The sequence below is a fragment of the Felis catus genome, chromosome C2, assembly GCF_018350175.1.
Source record: "Felis catus isolate Fca126 chromosome C2, F.catus_Fca126_mat1.0, whole genome shotgun sequence".
In the NCBI taxonomy this organism is placed as follows: Eukaryota; Metazoa; Chordata; class Mammalia; order Carnivora; family Felidae; genus Felis; species Felis catus.
This window is the reverse complement of record NC_058376.1, coordinates 74,717,042-74,737,568: the sequence shown is the minus strand read 5'-3', so window position 1 is coordinate 74,737,568 and position 20,527 is coordinate 74,717,042. Positions and strand designations below refer to the sequence as shown.

Genomic DNA, 20,527 nt, shown 5'->3' with positions numbered 1-20,527 from the left:
TTGCAGAGGCCAGGAGATGAGAGAAGGCAAGGGGACACAGGTGGCTGAGGGCTGTTACCTACAGCTTTAGCATAGAAGGAGGCAAGAGGCAGGAGAGAAAGCAGTAGATAGAAACAAGATACAGATTATTAAGGGCCATACAAGCCATGTTCGGAAGCTTGGAATTTATCCCATGAGCACCAAGGGCCACTGAATATCTTTAGGGCAGATTTGCAGTTTAGAAAGATCTTTATAGTAGGGCAAGTGGGATGCTGTGAAGAAGGAGGCAGTGAGCAAGGAGGCCACTGGCTGCTGAAATTACTAGATGAGAGATGATGGCAGCTTGAACTTGAGTAGGGATGGCACAGATGGAGAAGAGGAGACAGTTTTGAAATATTTGAGGAGTTACCTAGCAGATAGAATTGACAGGATTTAGTGACTGGATGTGTAGATAATGGAGAAGTTCATTAAACAGTGAGTGCATTTCTACATAGTAATTACATTGCTACTAACTTATAGGAGTGAAGATATATTTGACAAAGATGAACATAAGAATCGTCACCATGGTTTTGTATTAGTGTAAAAAAATTGAAAACTTCCGTTTCCTATTTGAAATTACGTCATATTTGATTTATTCATAGAGTGTATTACTGTGATGACACTATGGAAGAATGTAGGAAATTGACATGGAAAACGGTATAATATGCTTTTAACTAACGTAGTATGTGCAATTTGATCCACTCATGTAAACACACAAATATTTATGCAGGCATTAAATGTTTTATTGATAAATAAAGCTGTGAATAGTGGTTATACCACTGAAAGGGGAATTATGGAGGACTTACTACTTTTTCTGTATTGGTTGAAGTTATTATGTAGGGTAAGTCCTTTGCTTTGAAAGAAGAAATTTCTATTTTGAAAAGTGTTTTGATTAACATGCAGTGTAGACAAAGATCCTGGAGGTACAGAGGTGAATGAGCAGAACTATAATGTTAACTGAATTTTGTGTGTTTATGGACTTTTCCCTAGATGATGGCAAAATTTAGAATAGAGAAGTCTACCATCATCTAAAACATGCTAGGAAACGTAAACAAGGGCTCAAGTCAGGGTAGCAGACGGTGTAAACTGGCCTCACAGCACTGGAGTTTACACGAGAGCTGAGGACTCTTGTCCGGGGAGAGATTTTGGAGTGAAGGGAACCTGGCTTCCACTCCCTAACTCAGCACCTTCCAGTCAACAGGATGTGAGGACAGTCACTGTCTAGAAGGGAGAGCCAGGAAAGGTCTGAGGATATATGGAACGGGGAAAGAGTGGGAATGTAAAGCGGTTTGTTTGTTATGGAACAGAGTATTGGGGGCACAATAAACATGATTATGAGGGAGAGGAGCAGGGGGAGTGTGGACAGAGGACAGCAGCTTGGTGACGAAAGGGCAGGTGAGGATGGGTGACGGGAGCTCCCTGTGGTGGACTGGAAAACAGCCTCCTTTGCGAACATTACCTAAGCTCGTCAGGATTTGGTGGTCTGGGATTTTGTTATTATCTCCTCGAAAGGGTGTCTGGAATGTCAGTTCCTCCCCCACAGACCCCTGGGAGGAGGTAACAGACCAAGTCTTTTCTGATGCAGGAGTGGCAAAAAGCCCTGGTGGTCAGAGGCTGGATCCTGGTTTTTTGCTTATCTTTCAGAAATCTTGGGTTTGTGTTTAAAATTTTATCCAAATAGGAGGCACTGACAAGCTTTTTTTCTTCCAGCCTGCTCCTGAAATTTTCTGCCTATCATTATGTGTCCTTAACACCATGACTAAATTGACTTTGTCCTTCTGGTCCTCTGTGGTGTGTCCTCTCCTCACACTCTTTCTTTTGTTTTCTGCTTGTAACCCAAAAAAAAGACCTGAAAGTTAGCAAGGGGAAACCAGCAGCTAAGCCGATTGACTCAGTACACTTGACTTTACACAAAATGTTAAGTGAGTATGAGCAGTCTTGGATGGGAGGGAGTGTTGGCGCTCCTCAACTAAGAAAATTGCATCTTGGCTTCTGGACAGCCGGGATGTTGCTGCTACAAAAGTGGCTGTCGTAGACAGTTGAGGTTGCTGACCGCTTTTGGTAAGCAGAATGTTTTTTGTATGTTGTCGTATTATCTCGCAGTAGAAATTAGTTTGGGAGAAGCCAAATACATATTTTCTTGAGAGTTCAGTTTTTTTCTTCATTGAAATAGTTGTTTTTTTCTTGCTTAGAGATCTGTGGTCTTGTAAGGTACTTTTTAAGGGAGGATTCTCAACTTGATTATGCTTCCTTTATAGTGTTGCCTTTATCATGGTGTGTTGACCAGTTTTACCTAGCAATATCCCATAACATCTCTGTGCTCTGTGCTGTGGTCTGATAAATTGTTAAAATTATACCTAGAAATTCTCAGTCTTGGACTGCACTTTTCAGTCAATACATAAAAAGTCTGTATAGGCAAATAAGCACAGGAAAAGATACTTAAAAGTATTCGCCATTAGGGAAATGCAAACGAAACTGCAATGAGATACCACCATAAACCTGTCAGAATGACTAACCATATCAAATGTTGGCAAGAAGCAGAGCATCTAGAACTCTCATACTGTGCTGGTGGGAATGTAAAATAGTTCACCCATTTGGACAGTTTGGCAGTATCATAAAAAGTTAACTATGTAGCTACCAAATGATCCAGCTCTTCCAATCCTAGATATTTTGCCCGAGAGAAGCAAAAGTATGTGTCCATAAAAACTTGCATGTGAAAGCTCATTACAGCTTCATTTGGAAGAACTAACGGTGGAAAACAACCCAGATGTCCAATAGCAGCTAAATATGTAAACAGATCCATGCAGTGGAATACTACTCAGCAATAAAAAGGAGTGAGACAGGGGCGCCTGAATGGCTCATCAGTTAAGTGGCAGACTCTTCATTTCAGCTCAGGTCATGATCTCATGGTTCGTGAGATCGAGCCCCACATTGGGCTCCGCACTCACAATGCATGGAGCCTGCTTCCCGTTCTTTCTCTCCCTCTCTCTTCTCCTCCCCCACTCGCAATCGCTCTCTCTCAAATAAATAGACTTAAAAATAATTTTTAAAAAAAGGAGTGAAACATTGATACATACAACAATATGGAGAAATCTCAAAATGGTTTTGCCGAGTGAAAGAAGACAGACAAAAATAAGAGTATATACTGTATGGTTGCATTTACACACAATTCTAGAAAATATAAGCCAACCTCTAGTAACTGAAAGCAGATCCAGCGGCTAGAACTTTTGAAGATGATGGATAGGTTGGTTCTCTTGATTGTGGTGATACACAGGTTTGTTCATATGTCAGCACTGTAAATATGATACTTCAATGCAGCTGTTTTTAAAAACAATATAATATTTAAATTTGATGTTCTTGAAACTTGTTTTATCTAATTTCAGGGAGGAAATCCTTCAGCAGTCTTTGTGGGAAAGAGTATCAACTCATGTGATTGAAAACATCTATCTTCCAGCTGCACAGACCATGAATTCAGGGACTTTTAATACAACAGTGGACATCAAGCTTAAACAGTGGACTGATAAACAGCTTCCTAATAAAGCAGTAGAGGTTAGGATATAATTTAATTAAATGGGTAAGAAGCATTATGTGAAGGGAGTAGGAGCCGTGAATTTTAGGTTTTATTCCCATCACAGCCACTTTTTCTCCTTTTAGTCTTTAGGCTCCATTTATTCTCTATTCCTTATCTCTGTGTTGGGGTCAGCCTTAATCCTATTACCAGTTACTACCACTATAAAAATTTACTGATTGGCATTTTGTTGGTCCGAGGGCATTGGTCCTGTTCCAAAGATAGCATTTAACAAAACCAGCAAAATTTGCTTAACTGTGAACTGTTTTTAACTTTTTCTGCGAATAAGGATCCCATAAGAAAAATGTTTAATGGTTGAACTATTTCATCTGTTGATTTTCTGCAGGGCTCAGTTGCACTTAAATAATCATTTCCTTAGTTAGGATCCTGCCAGAACATTAGACCAAGAATTATAAGAAAGTCCCTTAAAGAATGCTTATCTGTTACACATTGGCTATACCATGTAGTAGTTGGGTGGTCTTTGGACTCCAGGTGCTTAACCTTTCTGTTTAGTTGTACAATAGGGATGATGATGTTGCCCACCACGCAGATTGTTATAAGGAGTAAATGTGCGTAATACATAAAATACTTAGACACACCTGGCCCACGGTAACTGCGCAGTAAATGCCAGCTGCTGTTACTGTGATGATGAGCATCCCCTGAGCTGATCTGCCACGCGTATTAGTCTGAAGAATCATTGCGCTCGCTCAGTAAGACGCGGTGTGTCCTGTGCCTCTTTGTGAGGTTGCTCACAAAATGAGAGTCAGTGTCAAAGATAATTTCATTTTTCATACTTACCTTGTCAGCTTCTAATTACTTGGGCGTCATTCCCCCCTCTCCTGTCCTGCTCCAGCCCTGACTGCACCTGTTTTCTCAGTTTCTTCCAGCTTCTCTTTCTGAGAGCTGGCAGCTGCTCTGCTGAAGCTGCATACTGCTGACCCCTGTCAGTTCTCCACACATTTACCCCTGAAATAGCTAGAGAGCTGCTGCCATCACTCACCAGCTCTCCTCACAACCTGCCTAAAAACATCTGTGCGGCCCCGGTCCCACGGTAGGATATTTTCACATCCTAAGGCTCGGCCGTGGAAGTGGTCATTCTGTCTCCTGCCGCCTTCTCCCTTCTCACCTGGGTGTGGCGGAGACATGAGGATCTGCCGAAGGTCAGGAAACATAGATTCTAATACCTCACTGGATATTCTTGAACAGCCATCTTTTTTATGCCGTGATTTCTTCATGTTTAAAAGGACCAGGGCTAAATAAAAAACACAGCATTAACCAGCCCACTTAATCATAAGTAGATTTAGTTCTTCGTTACTTCTGGCACTGGGCTCTTCCTTCCAGGTAATTAGGAGTTAGCTGTGATAGAGCGTGAATACTGCTGGGTTCTGTTTGAAGGTATTGATGCTTTGCTTCCTATATTTGCATAAAGGCAAACATGTGAAGAAGACTAAATCGTTATGAAATTTTAAACTTTCTGCAGAATGAAAGAAGCAGGCAGACTCACCTCTTGTACAGAAGGAAATAAATTAGTGAACTAAGTCTGGGGGCTGATTGGAGTACAGACCTTAAGTCAAGGGGGCAATTTCTTTTCAGCTCCAGCTAGTGTTATGTAGGAATGTGGGTACAGTGCTGCCGGATAGTTCAAGAGAGGCTGGAAACACAGATTTTTATATGAAGTCTCTCTCTTTTTAATGTTGGCTCTGTTTGTTAAAATTTAAAACACCATGTAGGTCTAGCAAAACATGTCAGGACGCCAAATCTACCCCACTAGCTATCAGTGTGAGATCGCTAGGCCAGTGTTTATGTATGCGGCCTTTAAAAAAAAAAAAAGTGGTTTCATATATACTTTGTGATAAGCTTATTTCATCTGTTTGGCTTTAATTCACATGTTTGTCATGTTACATATTAAATATAAGTATGTACTGTGAATACAGCTTTTTTTCTTTTAAATCTAGGTTGCTTGGGAGACCCTACAAGAAGAATTTTCCCGCTTCATGACAGAACCAAAAGGGAAAGAGCATGATGACATATTTGATAAACTTAAAGAGGCTGTTAAGGAAGAAAGTATTAAGCGCCACAAGTGGAATGATTTTGCGGAGGACAGCTTGGTATGTCATTTGTATGTTAAGGTGCCGGCCTCATGCTTTTATATAATTTCTCAAATTGGTATCTTTTTGTAGGAAGCTGTTTTTATATGACCATTTCAATTAGGTTCTGAATTTAAAATAATGAGGGGAAAGAAATAGTTTAACCATCTGTAATTAGCCCTTTAACATTTCTCTGCTATTTTTCTTGGCTAGCATTTCAGAAAAAAAGTCAAACTTCACGGTAAAGAGGCTTCTATTAACTTCCACAAATTGTTGTCCACTAGCCATTACATGGACCTGATCTACAGATGGCTCAGATAGCTGCTTCTCATTTTACCCTTCATGGTAATAAAAGGAATTAGATGCATTGGTTTTCAGTGGATTTGAGTCATACAATGTTAGACTTCTAAAATAATGCTAACTGCCACATGTTGAATGCTTGCAAGGTGCCTGAAACTCTACAGTGTATTTTGTAAGCAGATTTTATTTAGTTCTTAAGCAGCCCTATTATTGTCGTTGGCAAAACTCAGACCCAAGCCCTGACTCTGCTACAAAGCCTGACTCCTGACCTTCACCAAATCCAACCACCTCCAGCAGATCTTTTGTTACGTAGAACGTTCCATCACCATAATCAAACCTGGTTAAGCACCTGCTCTCTTCCCAGACAGTTCTGAGGAGAACTGTTGAAAGATTGAACAGTTTTCCAGGATAATGCATATCGCACTGTGGGCTGGTCATAATTGTAATTTATTTTAGAATAAGTGTTTGTTTTCATGTTTGAAAGCTATGTTCGTTCTTGTTAAATGCCTTATAAGGCTAGCTTCCTGAGAGAATAGTGTCCTTTTTCATGCATTCATTCACTAATTATAAAATTTAGAGATCAGTTTTCTTTTTTTTTTTTTCAACGTTTATTTATTTTTGGGACAGAGAGAGACAGAGCATGAACGGGGGAGGGGCAGAGAGAGAGGGAGACACAGAATCGGAAACAGGCTCCAGGCTCTGAGCCATCAGCCCAGAGCCCGACGCGGGGCTCGAACTCCCGGACCGCGAGATCGTGACCTGGCTGAAGTCGGACGCTTAACCGACTGCGCCACCCAGGCGCCCTGAGATCAGTTTTCTTATAATGAAGAACTCACATTTGCTTATGATTGTCTAGACCTTTTAAGTTTTCCTCCTTTACACTTTTCATTGGTGTTAACGGTGAGACAGTGGTTGTTTTTCTCGTTTTTTTGGAAATGCTAACACAGATCATATGGCAAAAAGGAGAGGTAGTGATGATCTGAATCATTAACTCCTGAGTTACTAGGGTTCTAGGTGCAGATTTTATGTGGTCACATGTGTAACATACCTCTCTCGATCTTAGACATAGCTTACTCAATTTGGGATAGGAAGAAGTCTTCACTGTTTATTTTTTGGGGAAGAAAGCTGACAAGTGGGCAGGTAATAAGACCTGAATTTGCATGGAAGGGGCATACTTTTATGTTGTTTTAGGCACATCTGTTCTTTTGGATGTTTGATAAGCTGTCAATTTGAATACAGTTACTAAGATTATAAGGCCTAGATAGATCAAAATTGGCTGTTTTTCGGGGCGCCTGGGTGGCGCAGTCGGTTAAGCGTCCGACTTCAGCCAGGTCACGATCTCGCGGTCCGGGGGTTCGAGCCCCGCGTCAGGCTCTGGGCTGATGGCTCAGAGCCTGGAGCCTGTTTCCGATTCTGTGTCTCCCTCTCTCTCTGCCCCTCCCCCGTTCATGCTCTGTCTCTCTCTGTCCCAAAAATAAATAAACGTTGAAAAAAAAAAAAATTTAAAAATTGGCTGTTTTTCTTTCCTTGCTATTTCAGAGGGTTATCCAGCACAATGCTTTAGAAGACCGTTCCATATCTGATAAACAACAGTGGGATGCCGCTATTTATTTTATGGAAGAAGCTCTTCAGGCTCGCCTCAAGGACAGTAAGTAGGACATGGGTTGAGTTGTGAGTATTCGCGGTGGTGAAGCGGGGGGGGGTCATCCAACTTGATGAACGTTTGTAAAATAAAGTTTAAAAAAAAAAATAAAAGTAACATTTCATAGCTTTGTCATTAATAACATAGTTAAATTTTTTTTGTGGGATTTTTCAGTCAATGGCTTAGTAACTAGGGAAAATATTAAATAAATTGGACATACGTTCATATGTACTCCTATTCTGAAAAAACTATAAGACCATTTTAGTGTTTGCCTCTATACCTATGGAAACGGTATACCTTGCAATACCAATTGTACCTTGCACAGATTATAAACATATATAATTAAATCCTTTCTTCTACATGTACCATATCAATCATGTAATTTTTTTTTGTCTTTATTTCAGCTGACTTTATATTGATATAACACTTTGAAATAGTTAATAAAATAAGACTATTTAATATTAGTTATAATCTATGTACTTGGTAAATGATAAAATTTTTGATGAATTTTTAAAAAGTTTTTTTTAATTTTGCAGCTGAAAATGCAATTGAAAACATGATAGGTCCAGATTGGAAAAAGAGATGGTTATACTGGAAGAACCGGACCCAAGAACAGGTAAAAAAAAACAAATCTCTGGTCTTATGATATAATTTTGATTATTTTAATTCAAGCATTAAAATATCACTTTTGCATGCCTTCTAGACCAATCTTAATAATTTCAGATGTTTTATATCAGCCTTTCTACAACATAATGAAATTTTAGAATAAATAGTAAGCTATAAAAGCAAGTTGTTTTTTTCAAGTGCAGTAGGTATGTTACTAAAATGGGAAATGAACCATGCTCCTTTTGTGGTTGATTACTTTGTTCATTTCAGTTCCTTGTTTGAGGTAAAATGAAGGTTGAAGTTATAAACAAAAATAAAAAATGACACGAATTTCAGAGGATGTAGAGTAAATGTAATCAGAATGAAAGATATAGTGACTTTGTTTACCTCATCTGTTACTTCTGGATTTTTCTGTTGTCTATTCAGATTATTTTGTTCTTTTGCATTTTTTGCTGTTGTATTCCCAAAATAGGTATAAAAATTCAGACAGGAACTAGAATTACAGAATTTATTTATTCCATAAATATTTAATGAGCACTTCAGAAGAACAAAATGGTAAAGGCAAGTATAAATAAATTGACAAATGAGTAGAGGGAGGATGTATGAATCATTCAAATTCCCATCCCTTACCTTCTTTTTATTCCTTATTGTTATGGCTCCTCTTCCTATCTAGCATTTAGTCATACACCACATCTCATTCTTACATTGATTACTTAAATCAAAGAGTGAAAACAGGATATAAAATCAAAATGCACAAGTGAAAGTAGTAATGACTAAGAAAAAGAGGTGGCATCCAGTCCTCTTTCAGTCCGAATCCATGTAATTAGAGAAAGGAGAGCAAGATACAGAAATATCAAGAGAGAAGATAAAGAGAATGGAAAATTGCTAAATGACATATCATTCTTGTTTCCCTGTTTCCTTATTTATTTATTGTTTTGTTTTCATCTTAAATACAGAATTAAGTTATATAATCAACTTTTTTTTTTTTTTTTTTTTTCCCATAAGCTGTCTGTCAGATATGAGTCCCAATTTGTCTTTAAAAAAGGGAAGGAGGGGCGCCTGGGTGGCTCAGTCGGTTGAGTGTCCGACTTCGGCTCAGGTCACGATCTCACGGTCCATGAGTTCGAGCCCCGCGTCGGGCTCTGTGCTGACAGTTCAGAGCCTGGAGCCTGCTTCGGATTCTGTGTCTCCCTCTCTCTCTCTGCTCCTCCCCCGTTCATGCTCTGTTTCTCTCTGTCTCAAAAATAAATAAACATTTAAAAAAAATAAAAAAAATTTAAAAAATAAAATAAATAAATAAAAAAGGGAAGGAACAGTCTTCCTCTTCTCTTTTTACTGATAGGATTTTTGTGGAGAGAACCTGAGGAGGTAGACAGGGTTAGCGGTTGGATCACATCTGTCTTCAGGGAGCATCAATTATCTCTCTCGACACATGGGCTAAAAGGAGGAGGTCTATCAGAAAAGAATTTCTAGGAGAGCCATTAGACTCTAACGTGATCTGACTTTAAGACTGGAAGAAGCAATGATTGAAAAGAACTGGTGTTGAGGCAGGTAAACCTGGAAGGAAAATGGTGTCCACCCATCAGGGTTTAGGGAAATTAGGCTAAAGTCTCCACAGTAATCGATGTTGGCACCTTGCCTCAGCAACTAGTGGCCAAATGCTCTCAGAGAGAAATAATTCCTAGTTGTAAACTATTTTCTCAGGAATTTGAACCTGTAGGGGATCCCTGCAAGGGAAGTGGAAAATTAAGTTTTAAGATTAATGGGAGGATCCGTGGCCTAGGAGAGGAATATGGAAACCCTTCAGAGAAGACCCTTTTCCTTTCAGGGTTTCAGGGCAGCGTACGTAAGACCCAGACTGTAGAACAGAAGCCATAATTTGGAGTGTAGGGAGAGGGACATCAGGACTGCCTTGGGAGGTGTTTGTATGTGCGTGTTTCATTTTCTATTTCAAAAGAAAGCCTCCTGTCAGACCTACTGAATCAAGTTCTTATTCTCTAACCTTTCTACCCCTCCTGCTCCCAGTTGAAAACCACTGTTGTAGATCTCATTCCTGGAGGTTACCATGAGAAACAGATTATGGAAGAGGTTGAGACTGTCCCCACATCTCACACTGCAAGTTTAGGTGGCTGTGTTCCTTCTGTCTTTTTGAGTGATTAAGCAGGAAAAGAAATTTAAGACTGTCCTACGTTAAAAATGAGAAGTCTGTGCTCTGAAAACTACTTTTTGCTTTTATGTTGTTACTTTTTCCTTAGTTTTCTAGGGAAAAATCCATTCCTTTGGAACATTCTCACCTTGTCTGAGCTGAACTGTGGAGATCTTGGTCAGGATACATGGGAGAGTAGTGTTCTGAACAGCCAGGGTGGTGGGGACAGGTGGACAGATAGAAGTAAAAACAGGACAAGAAGAGTTGGGGAGTATCATCTAAATTAAAGATTTATGGGGCGCCTGGGTGGCTCTGTCAGTTAAGCAGCTGACATTGGCTCAGGTCATGATTTTGCAGTCCATGAATTCGAGCTCCGTGTCGGGCTCTGTGCTGACAGCTCAGAGCTTGGAGTCTGCTTTGGATTCTGTGTCTCCTTCTGTCTCTCTGTCCCTCTCCTGCTCTCTCTGTCTCTCACTCTCTCTCTCTCTCTCTCTCTCAAGTAAATATTAAAATTTTTTTTAATTAAAAAAAAAAAATAAAGATTTCTTTCTTACCTCAGACCAAGAGCAGATGTTTAAGGAAAATGTGAAATTTCTCTTCATTAATAGTTTTTCTAAAGTATCATGTTTTCAGAGAATATTAATTAGTAGTTTCATTTATAAACCAGTTATTTACATTTACATTTTATTCTTGAAGTACTCAGATACTGTAGCTTGCTACAGTTTGGGGCAGAGTGCTGTGGTAGTAACTTGTTTAGAGTAATCAGTGAATTTGAAGCTAGCTTCTTTTATCATGCAGTTTTGGAAAGATTGAAAAAGGAAAGATAAACATAATTTGGCACTGTATAAAAGTCTTTCAAATTTATCACTAGTATATGTTTTCCACCTTGGGTCCTCAGATTATGAACTGTTATAAAGAAGAGATTGGAGGTACATTTAAAAATGATAGGCATCGGGGCACCTGGGTGGCTCTGTCAGTTAAGCAACTGACTCTTGGTTTTGGCTCAGGTCGTGATCTCGCGGTTTATGGGTTCGAGCCCCGCGTTGAGCTCTGCTCTGGCAGCACGGGGCCTGTTGGGGATTCTTTGTCTCCCTCTCTCTGCCCCTCTGCTACTTGTGCTCTGTCTCCCTCTCTCAAAATAAATAAACATTTAAAAAATATAAATAATAAAAACGATTGACACCTTCGGGCTCCTGGCTGGTTCAAACTATAGAGTGTGCTACCCTTGATCTTGGGGTTGTGAGTTTGAGCCCCATGTTGGGTTTAAAGATTATTTAAAAATAAATTAAAAAAAAAGGAATGATAAGCACCTTGAAGAAGCAGTTTAAAGCACAATTTTTATTAGAAATCTTGTTTTTTTAATCCCAACTATGAATTTCATATTTATCAGAAAAGAAGCCTGTCAGCAGGTGCAAGTTCTTACAGCCATCTAGTTCTTAGATACGAGGCATTTATTAGAACATTATCTCTTCCCATATATTCAGGGTACTCTTTCCTAGACTGATATCCTACTCTAAGGTCAAGAAAGTATACAGTAAGCTACCTGGTGCTGTAACTTCGACAATAAACCATTTCATCAAAAGCAAAATATATAACAAATGTGGCTAATTTCTTGTTTGTTTCTTTCTCCTCATATAAGTCCAGTTTATTCTGCTTCCCAGAGCCGTTGTCCGGTATCCTAAGCTGGGGACTGTGTTCTTTCTTGTTTGCTGTGTGGGGCTGGTCACCTATTGTGCAGGAGCAGTGTACTTAACTAAAATCAGGGCTCTGTTTTTATAAGCGTGGCAAATCATGAACCATCTAAAGCAGAATTCTCTTTTAAACAATTTCAAGTTTGTCCACAACGAAACCAAGAACGAATTGGAGAAGATGTTGAAGTGTAACGAGGAGCACCCGGCATATCTCGCAAGCGATGAGATAACCACAGTGCGAAAGAACCTGGAATCCCGAGGGGTAGAAGTGGACCCAAGCTTGGTAATAAATATTGCGGAAAAGCCTGAACTTAACTTCCTTAATCTTTGTTCTTGCGGTAAAATGTTGCTACTTCTCACATGTTACTCGGATATAGAAGTGCTTGACCTGACTTGGGTCACGTGTACTTTTGCTGACAGTAAAAACAGTCACTTTGGTTGTGTACAGAGTAGAGATTTATTCTTGGTGGTGTTTTCTTACGGGTAATGCTTTAATTCGTAATGAGGAGTTTGAGACTTGGAAAAGTGAAGTACCTGGGCATGTTCAGCAGTTAGCTCTTGCAAAAGGAGGTGAAGCCCAGTCACATCTCTGCACCATGTTACGCTGTTTCAGATTGCAAAATAGAAGTTCTGCTTCAGTGTGTTTCATTTATATATATATATGTTTTCTCTGTCAAATGTACCTTAATCAGGGACGCTGGGTGGCTCAGTTGGTTAAGTGTCTGACTCTTGATTTCAGCTCTGGTCATGATCCCAGCGTGGTGGGATCAAGCCCCATGTCAGGCTCCACGCTGAGTGTGGAGCCTGCTTGAGATTTTCTCTCTCTGTCTCTGCCCCTCTGCTGCTCACTCGCCCTCTCTCTTAAAAAAAAAAAAAAAAAAAAAGTGCCTTAATCAGGTATGAGTGGATTTAGAAAAAATGTGAATGTTAAGTTTGTATTAAATTGAGTAGTGCCTTGGGGTTCTATCTCATTTTCCTCACATCATCATAATAAATATGAGAATAAAAATAATTACAGACTATGTTTTGCTTATCTTCATGATGCTTATTTGGGGAAGATTTGAAAAAAATAACTGTTTCTGGGCCTATGTACCCCAGTTAGAGTGTAAGGGATTAAAACCTCATTTTAAGGGGCGCCTGGGTGGCTCAGTCGATTGAGCGTCCAACTTTGGCTCATGTCACGATCTCACAGATTGTGGGTTCGAGACCCGCATCAGGCTCTGTGCTGACCTCTTGCTCAGGGCCTGGAGCCTACTTCAGATTCTGTGTCTCCTTCTCTCTCTGCCCCTCCCGCGCTCACACTTTGTCTCACTCTGTTTCTCAAAAATAAATAAATGTTAAAAAAAATTAAAAAATAAAAATAAAACCTTATTTTAATATTAGCTTAAGTTAACTTAGTGAAACCCAATTAGAAAAATAATTCTAAGAGGGAAAACAATCATATAAGAAGTTTCAGAGCCACACAGAAATTCTTTTAAAGATTATCTACTATTTATATTTTTGCACTTGAGAAATGAGTATATTTAATTTAAATTCCCCAGGAGGTCAGAACAAGAAAACTGGGAAAACTCAAAGCAAGTTAAAGCTGTTACATGTAGCATTATTTGTAAATAGAAAATGAAATTAAAACTAATGATTACATGAAATTATTAGTTGAATATAAATTTAATTTATCCATCCTTGGACTTTGCCTGCATATTAGGATATGGATTGGCTGTATATATTGACTTTCTCTGAGCAAGAAAATCTCAGCCCTTTTTCTAAGAGACATTTTGTTCTTCCAGTGCATTTGATGAAGCTATAAAATAGATAACAAGATAATTATGACAAACATAGCAGATGGACTACTGTCAGAGATGTGAATTCTAGCGCAGTTCCATCCCATTCGCTAGTAATACTGACATCATCTCTGAGCTTCCACTTTCCTCTGTGTTACATAGCGTTGATTGTACTGGTTGTACCTGCGTACAATTATTACTGGTCTACTTAGAAAAGACGCTTGCAAGAACCTTGAACACTTTGACAAACTACGTAATAATGACACGGCAGGAGTCATTTTGCTATGGTAACAGCAAGATGTAGTAATCAGAAAGGAAATAACTGTTGGGTTGATGGTCTGAGACCAGCTTCCTAGTCCTGACTCTGTCCTTAGATAAGGCTCACAACCTCTTTTTCCTTGGGGCCCCTTACCTCTATCTAGGGGCGGTAATAATCCCAACCCTATCTACTCTACAGAATGATTATTTGAATGTAATAACAACGGTTGTTAAAAACACTACATATTTGGAAGTATATAAACTGGTAAGGGGTCAGAGTAGTGGTAAATCTAATCTTTTGTCTTAAAAATTTTTTTTTCTTAATGGGTAAAAATGGTTGGTAGAATAACACTGCCACTAGTTTTAATTAACTTTTTTATAAATAAACTTCGTGGATGACTTTTCAGAATGTGTTTGGTCAACCTGAGGGGAGTGTACAGTAACTCTTTGGTTTTGTTTTCTTCCTTCATTTTAGATTAAAGATACTTGGCACCAAGTTTATAGAAGACATTTCTTGAAAACAGCTCTAAACCATTGTAACCTTTGTCGAAGAGGCTTTTACTACTACCAAAGGCATTTTGTAGATTCTGAGGTAAAGTGTCTAAAAACCAGGGAAAATGCTTTTAGTGATGGTTGTTTGGATGCCTGAAAGTTAACTATAGCTTTAGCTTTAGTTTTAAGTCTTTTGATCTGCTGGGAAAAAGTATATATGATTTATGTCTGAAGAATAACCTAACTCCTATCTTTTCTAAGGTTTTTACCACTTTATATTTTACACACGATAAGATTTTGTGTGCAGAGAACAGGCACTAAACCACTTAATTTTTTTTTTTTAAGAATTAACTTTTTTGTATTAGAAAATAACACATTCTTGTTGTGGAAATACACTAAAGAAATGTAAAAGAAAATTGCAAAGGGAAATAGTCACTTACTAATATTCCTTATTAAGGAATAAGTCACTTATAATCCCCTGACCTAGAAGTAATTTTAGTTAACATTTTTATATGTCTGTTAATCTTTATAGTTGTGTGCATGTGTATAACATAATCCATTTGCATAGTGGACATCATCCTGAAAAAACAGCTTTTATTGTGCTTTTTCCTATATTGTATTTCTTTATATCACCAAAATCTTTAAATAATTCTTTGAAGGAAGTGTATGAAGTTGTACAGTGTAATGTCATGTTTCACAAAGTAACCGCTAGGTGGCAGCAGACTGATGTATTTTGAGCATTTTCTTGTAGGTAGAAGTGCTCTGAAAGAACTCTATTAATTAGTGATCAAAGGCCCCTAAAATGCTTTTGAGTTTTCTACAGCTTAAAGGAAATTTATATGTAACTATACCTATGTAAAAAATGGCAAGTGTTTTGCGTGACTTAATCGTTGAGAAGACCTCTCTACAGAATAAGCTCTTTTTGAAGCATATCCTTAATTTATTTTTATCTACAAGCTGCATTTCAGAACTGGCTTGCATGCATGCTCAAAGAAAAGAGGTTAACCTAAGGACTTATTTAAGCTAACATGGTTGTTAGCTGAAACTAAATACAAATTAAGGGTATATGCTGTGAATTTCCACTTGTATATAATGTCATGAAATTCTCTACTTCCCAGATTCATTTGCTTTGTCCTCAGAATCAAAACAAAGCTATATAGAGTGAGGTAAATTGAATGCAAATCACGCGGAAGTTCGTGAACCCTGAGCAGAAATGATTCGGTGGCTTCTATCTGCGATAGGAGTACGTGTATTAGATAAATCTGAGGTTTTTTTGTTAAAGCTTAGGGTATAGGTATTAACTTTAGTAGTCAGTCGTATGTGTTTGTGATCATGGTTTTCACTTTTAAATTTGCATCTGGTAATCTTACTGACCTAATATTTTAGTTGGAATGCAATGATGTCGTCCTGTTCTGGCGAATACAACGCATGCTTGCCATCACTGCAAATACTTTGAGGCAGCAACTTACGAACACTGAAGGTAAGCCACAGAGGGACCACTTTCTAACTTTGACAGCAAAAATAATAGTAGTAATATTCATTTAATAGAATGATGCCAAGATACTTCTTTAAAAATAGGTTTATTAGAACAATTGAAAATTAAATCTGCCCTGAAAATATGAGTGAAAGTAAATCATAATTGGGAAAGATGGGAGATAAAACGTACCAAGAGTCTCCCCTCATGACACAAAAATTCTGTTAGAAAAGGACTCCTAAGCTTCACGTAGTTTTTGGGGGAGAAACCTGCACTTCCATTAAAGAGTTAGGGCTTAAGAATATGACTGTCTCTGAGAATTGTATTAGTTTTATGCTGATAAAAGTATTATATGATAAGTAAAGATTCTCCCTGTAACTGTGGGAAGTTTGAACTTAATAGATCAAACTCGATGAGAAAAATAAGAACTTACCCTCCAAATACTGCTAATTTTATCATCCTTGTGCATTCATTAGAAACACAGCTCCTCAAGTTTTTGTTTACTTTGAATAGTCAGGCGATTAGAGAAAAATGTGAAAGAGGTATTGGAAGATTTTGCTGAAGACAGCGAGAAGAAGGTAAAACTGCTCACTGGCAAACGAGTTCAGCTGGCTGAAGACCTCAGTAAGTGGTTCTTCCTGCCCTCTACCTTCCTCCTTTTCTCCTTCCGCATTTCCATTATTTGTTCATCTAGTTACTCTCAAACTATAGAAATGTGCATGCAAAGAACATTTTTTCCACTGACTGTTTGAGAGAAAGGTGCTAACTCATAGCCCCATCACTTGCAGTACTTTAATGTGTGTTTCTTAGAAACCAAGGTTTCTCATAGCAGCCGTAATGCAACCATCAGAATCAGGATGTTGACACTGATCGGTTACTACGTCTAATCTTCAGACCCTGTTCAAGTGTCGTGTGTTGTCCTGATATTGTCCTTCCGTGTAACAAGATGTTCCGTGCTCATCCTGTACTTTGATCCAGCTTCCTTACTTTGCAGAATAGTAGTTAGAAATTAAGAGCTGGGTCCTAGGAATGCTCATTGTCATTGGACTATCACTGCTCCCAGACCCTTTCAGTGGAAGGAGCTGGGGAGCAGATGCTGTATGCATTCGTGCGTGTGCGCGCACATGTGCATACATGTGCAGATGCACGTCCGCACGTTTATGCCTGTATTCCTAATCACATGTATACGTCTATGTTGAAAGCTGTAAGTTGTCACTGGTACTTTCCATTTTAATTCAGTAATACAGGGTTCATTCTGTTTTTCTCCTTTTGCTGACAATGAGAAATCTGGCTCCAAGTATCCTTAATATATTTACTTACTTTGATCAGTCTCCCTGTATGTAACGAAACTTGTCACCGTCCCCTTCATTGCACAGGCATCCTTCTCACCCAGCTCATGCTCTGATCACCCAACTCCAGGCCACCACCACAGCACCTCACCCTGTGTTGACACCCTTTTTACCTCATCCAGGCTCTGATACCCCATGCCACGTTGCCCTTCACAGAGTCCTTTTTACTGAGCTCATGCACTGGCATCGTGTGCCAGGCACGTCCCCCTTTATCCTTCCCACGTCTTGCCCTGCCCAAGGACACCCTCCTCACCAGAAGCCAGGTCCTGCTTTTTTTAGAGGACGCCCTCTTCATCCTATGTGTGCTCCGGTACCCTGCACCAGACTGGACTGCCCTCCTCCACAGATACTCTCCTCACTACCAGGCCAGGCCACTGGTACCCCCATGTGAACACCCTCTTCGCCCGGCTCAGGTTCTAACACGTCCACTTAGGCCCACAGGGCTTTCCCCTCTCGCCACCGCTCCCACATCTCCAGTAGCTTGGCCTTACTGATCACTTTGTCACTTAGTTAGTGGGGGATATTTGGTTCTTTCCTGAATGCTAGTGCAGTCCTAGTTTTCAGGTACTTGGATTACATATTGAGATTTACTTAGATCCTTGAGAACCCAAGGAAATCCGTGAAAGAGTTATGTTAAATAAACATAAAAATACTGAGGTTGGTGCTTCTGTCTGAGCTTACTTCGTTACAGGTTTCCCTTATGTAATTTCATGAAACAAAGTATTTTTCCTTTCAACGTGTGCTTAAATTTACTGTCTTAGGAGTTTTCTGATATCTAAGAGAAAGCAGATACTAAATAGGAAGAAATTCTTCAAATTTGAAAACTGTTTCTAAACTGAATTTATGTCACTATAATACCCTAGAGTACCTGAGAGAAACCAGTGGTTTTCCTGTTTAATACCTTGCGACTCAGCCACATGCACTCCACCACTGTCTCGTCCCTTTCTCTGTGACCTCAGCACCTCGTTTGCTCTCTTTTCTCTCCTTTCTGCCTTTAAATAATCTTGTATTCAAAACGTATCTCATTTTCGCTCTCATTTCTACTTTCTGTTCCTTTCCTTCTGGTTCTTTTCATGCCACATTGTCCAAATAATTCGGTTTGTGCTAGCTTATAGATCTGTGTTGGAATGTGATCTGCCCTTCACTAGCTATATTATCTCAGGCAGGATATCTGTCAGAGCCTTAGCCTCTTTGTTTGTAAAAATCACTCCAATAGTTACTGTATTGCTAGGAGGGTTTTGAGGAGAATTAGTTCAAAAACACCTTGCAAGTCCCTGCTTCACAATTTTATGCCACATTAGTGCTGTTACAGGAAGAGGTGTGTCAGTGTTGCAAGGTGTACAAATATATTTCTTTTGTATCCCCCTGGACATGGTTATCAGACAGTGAAATACTTCACTGTATTTTACCAGCATATATAATTGTGAGTGATTAAAAACAGTGGGTCTTTTCTCATGTTTTGTAATAGAGCCTTATATAACCCCATTACGTTCCAGTCCCGGTTTGATTACTTGAAGAAAGTGTACTGCTAACACAGATTTGTGCACTGTCAAGCCAAGTCTTAGATTATCCTGCTGGTTTTCCTGAGAAAGTACTCATATGACTCCCTTGAAGTGATTTACTACTTTTGTACATATAAAATTATGGTCGTGTTAATGTACCAAATAATGGCCTTGGAAGCAAGTGTTTCACCAGTGACTCGGCTTCATCATTCACACTGAAGGAGATGAGCCATGACTTTGTCTATTAGTTGGAGAAGAATCTTGGGAGTACCTTTCCCATACTGTTTATCTTTAATGTAACATTTGGGAATATGGTCAGGGATCCTTTCAGCCAGAAAACTTTCAAAGTTTGGACAGTAACTACTGTATTACTTGGATCAAAGTTTTTGGTACAGCATATTCAAGTGGAATATATAGTTAACGGAATTCAGAGAAAGGGAAGCAGCCAAAAGAGTTTTTACTACAGTTTCAAATCAGTACAGGGGCAGAGTATTGTGGAGACTCGGGGAAGTTTGATGCATCGTATTTTTTGCCAGTGTTATTAAATAAATGTGCTCAGTTTTAAATCATTTCACCACTTTCCTTTGGAAATTCATCAACTGATTGTCCTGAGTTAGGAAGACCAAAGAAATGAAAGAAGAGCCCACCCCTTCTTGTCTGTAGAAGAGAAGTCGTATGTAGGGACCAGGGCTCTTTGGAGATGTAGTGGAATCCACAGCTGGAGCAAGAAAACGTTAGGATGAACCTGGAGCTTCCTCAGATGAGAAAGTAAGAAAGTACGTGAAGGGAGATGGGAACATGGCAGCAAGGCAGAGAAGCCAGCTTGAAAAGGCTCCCGCTGGCCACAACTAGGACAATTTGGGCATCAAAATAAATAATCACAGGTACAGACTGTGACCCATTTAATAAAACAGGATTCTATAAATTGATGATTGTGTAAGCAAATGAATAAAATTAATTATATCAGTGAGTAAAACCAGTGATAAGGAATGCGGTGTTCATATAAGCACACAAAGTATCTCCACACAGAATAATTAAAAGAGGAAAAAGTAACTGTACAGTGGAGAAGGCTGGCAACAACCACCTTAATCAAGCCGTCAGAGTTGTTGTTATCAGTTACCACCAAATCAGAACTGTGTGCAGCCTTCCAGAATGCAGTGGGAAAAACCCATATCACTCCTTGGATATTTGTGCCAAAGATGTATAACTTAAATCCAATCATAAAGGTGTATCAGACAAACCCAGATTGAGGCACAGTCTATATAATAATTGGCCTGTAATCTTCAAATGTATCAAGATCATGAGAAACAAGGAAATCGTGAGGAACTATTCCAGGTCGAAAGAGCATGGAAACAAAATGCAATGTGTGATCCTGAACCTGACCTTGTTGCTCTAAAGGACATTAATGGGACGGTTGGCAAAACTTGAATGAGATCTGAAGGTTACATGGTAGCAATACATCAGCGTTAATATTTAAATCTTGATTGTTAAATTGGGATTATTTAGGAAAATACCTTTATTTGTGGCTAATACACAATAATACAGTATTTAGGGTATATGGGATATAATGACAGTAAATTATTCAGAAAAAATATGTTCTATGTAGTATTCTTACA

The 20,527-nt window shown here is 39.0% G+C and overlaps 1 protein-coding gene across 8 annotated transcripts in view; it reads left to right on the top strand.

The window, feature by feature from the left end:
• OPA1 (OPA1 mitochondrial dynamin like GTPase) overlaps positions 1-20,527 on the top strand; it is an 85,957-nt gene that overhangs the window by 44,665 nt on the left and 20,765 nt on the right. For 6 of the 8 annotated variants that reach the window (XM_003991770.6, XM_011285874.3, XM_011285875.3 and 3 more), the window contains 8 exons: positions 3,402-3,567; positions 5,542-5,694; positions 7,513-7,621; positions 8,152-8,231; positions 12,201-12,341; positions 14,570-14,686; positions 15,973-16,066; positions 16,574-16,684. In XM_003991770.6, coding sequence (XP_003991819.2) covers positions 3,402-3,567; positions 5,542-5,694; positions 7,513-7,621; positions 8,152-8,231; positions 12,201-12,341; positions 14,570-14,686; positions 15,973-16,066; positions 16,574-16,684 — 971 coding nt within the window. Of the gene's footprint in view, positions 1-3,401; positions 3,568-5,541; positions 5,695-7,512; positions 7,622-8,151; positions 8,232-12,200; positions 12,342-14,569; positions 14,687-15,972; positions 16,067-16,536; positions 16,685-20,527 lie in introns of all 8 variants that reach the window. The other 2 variants (XR_006585156.1, XR_006585157.1) reach the window with 1 other exon arrangement.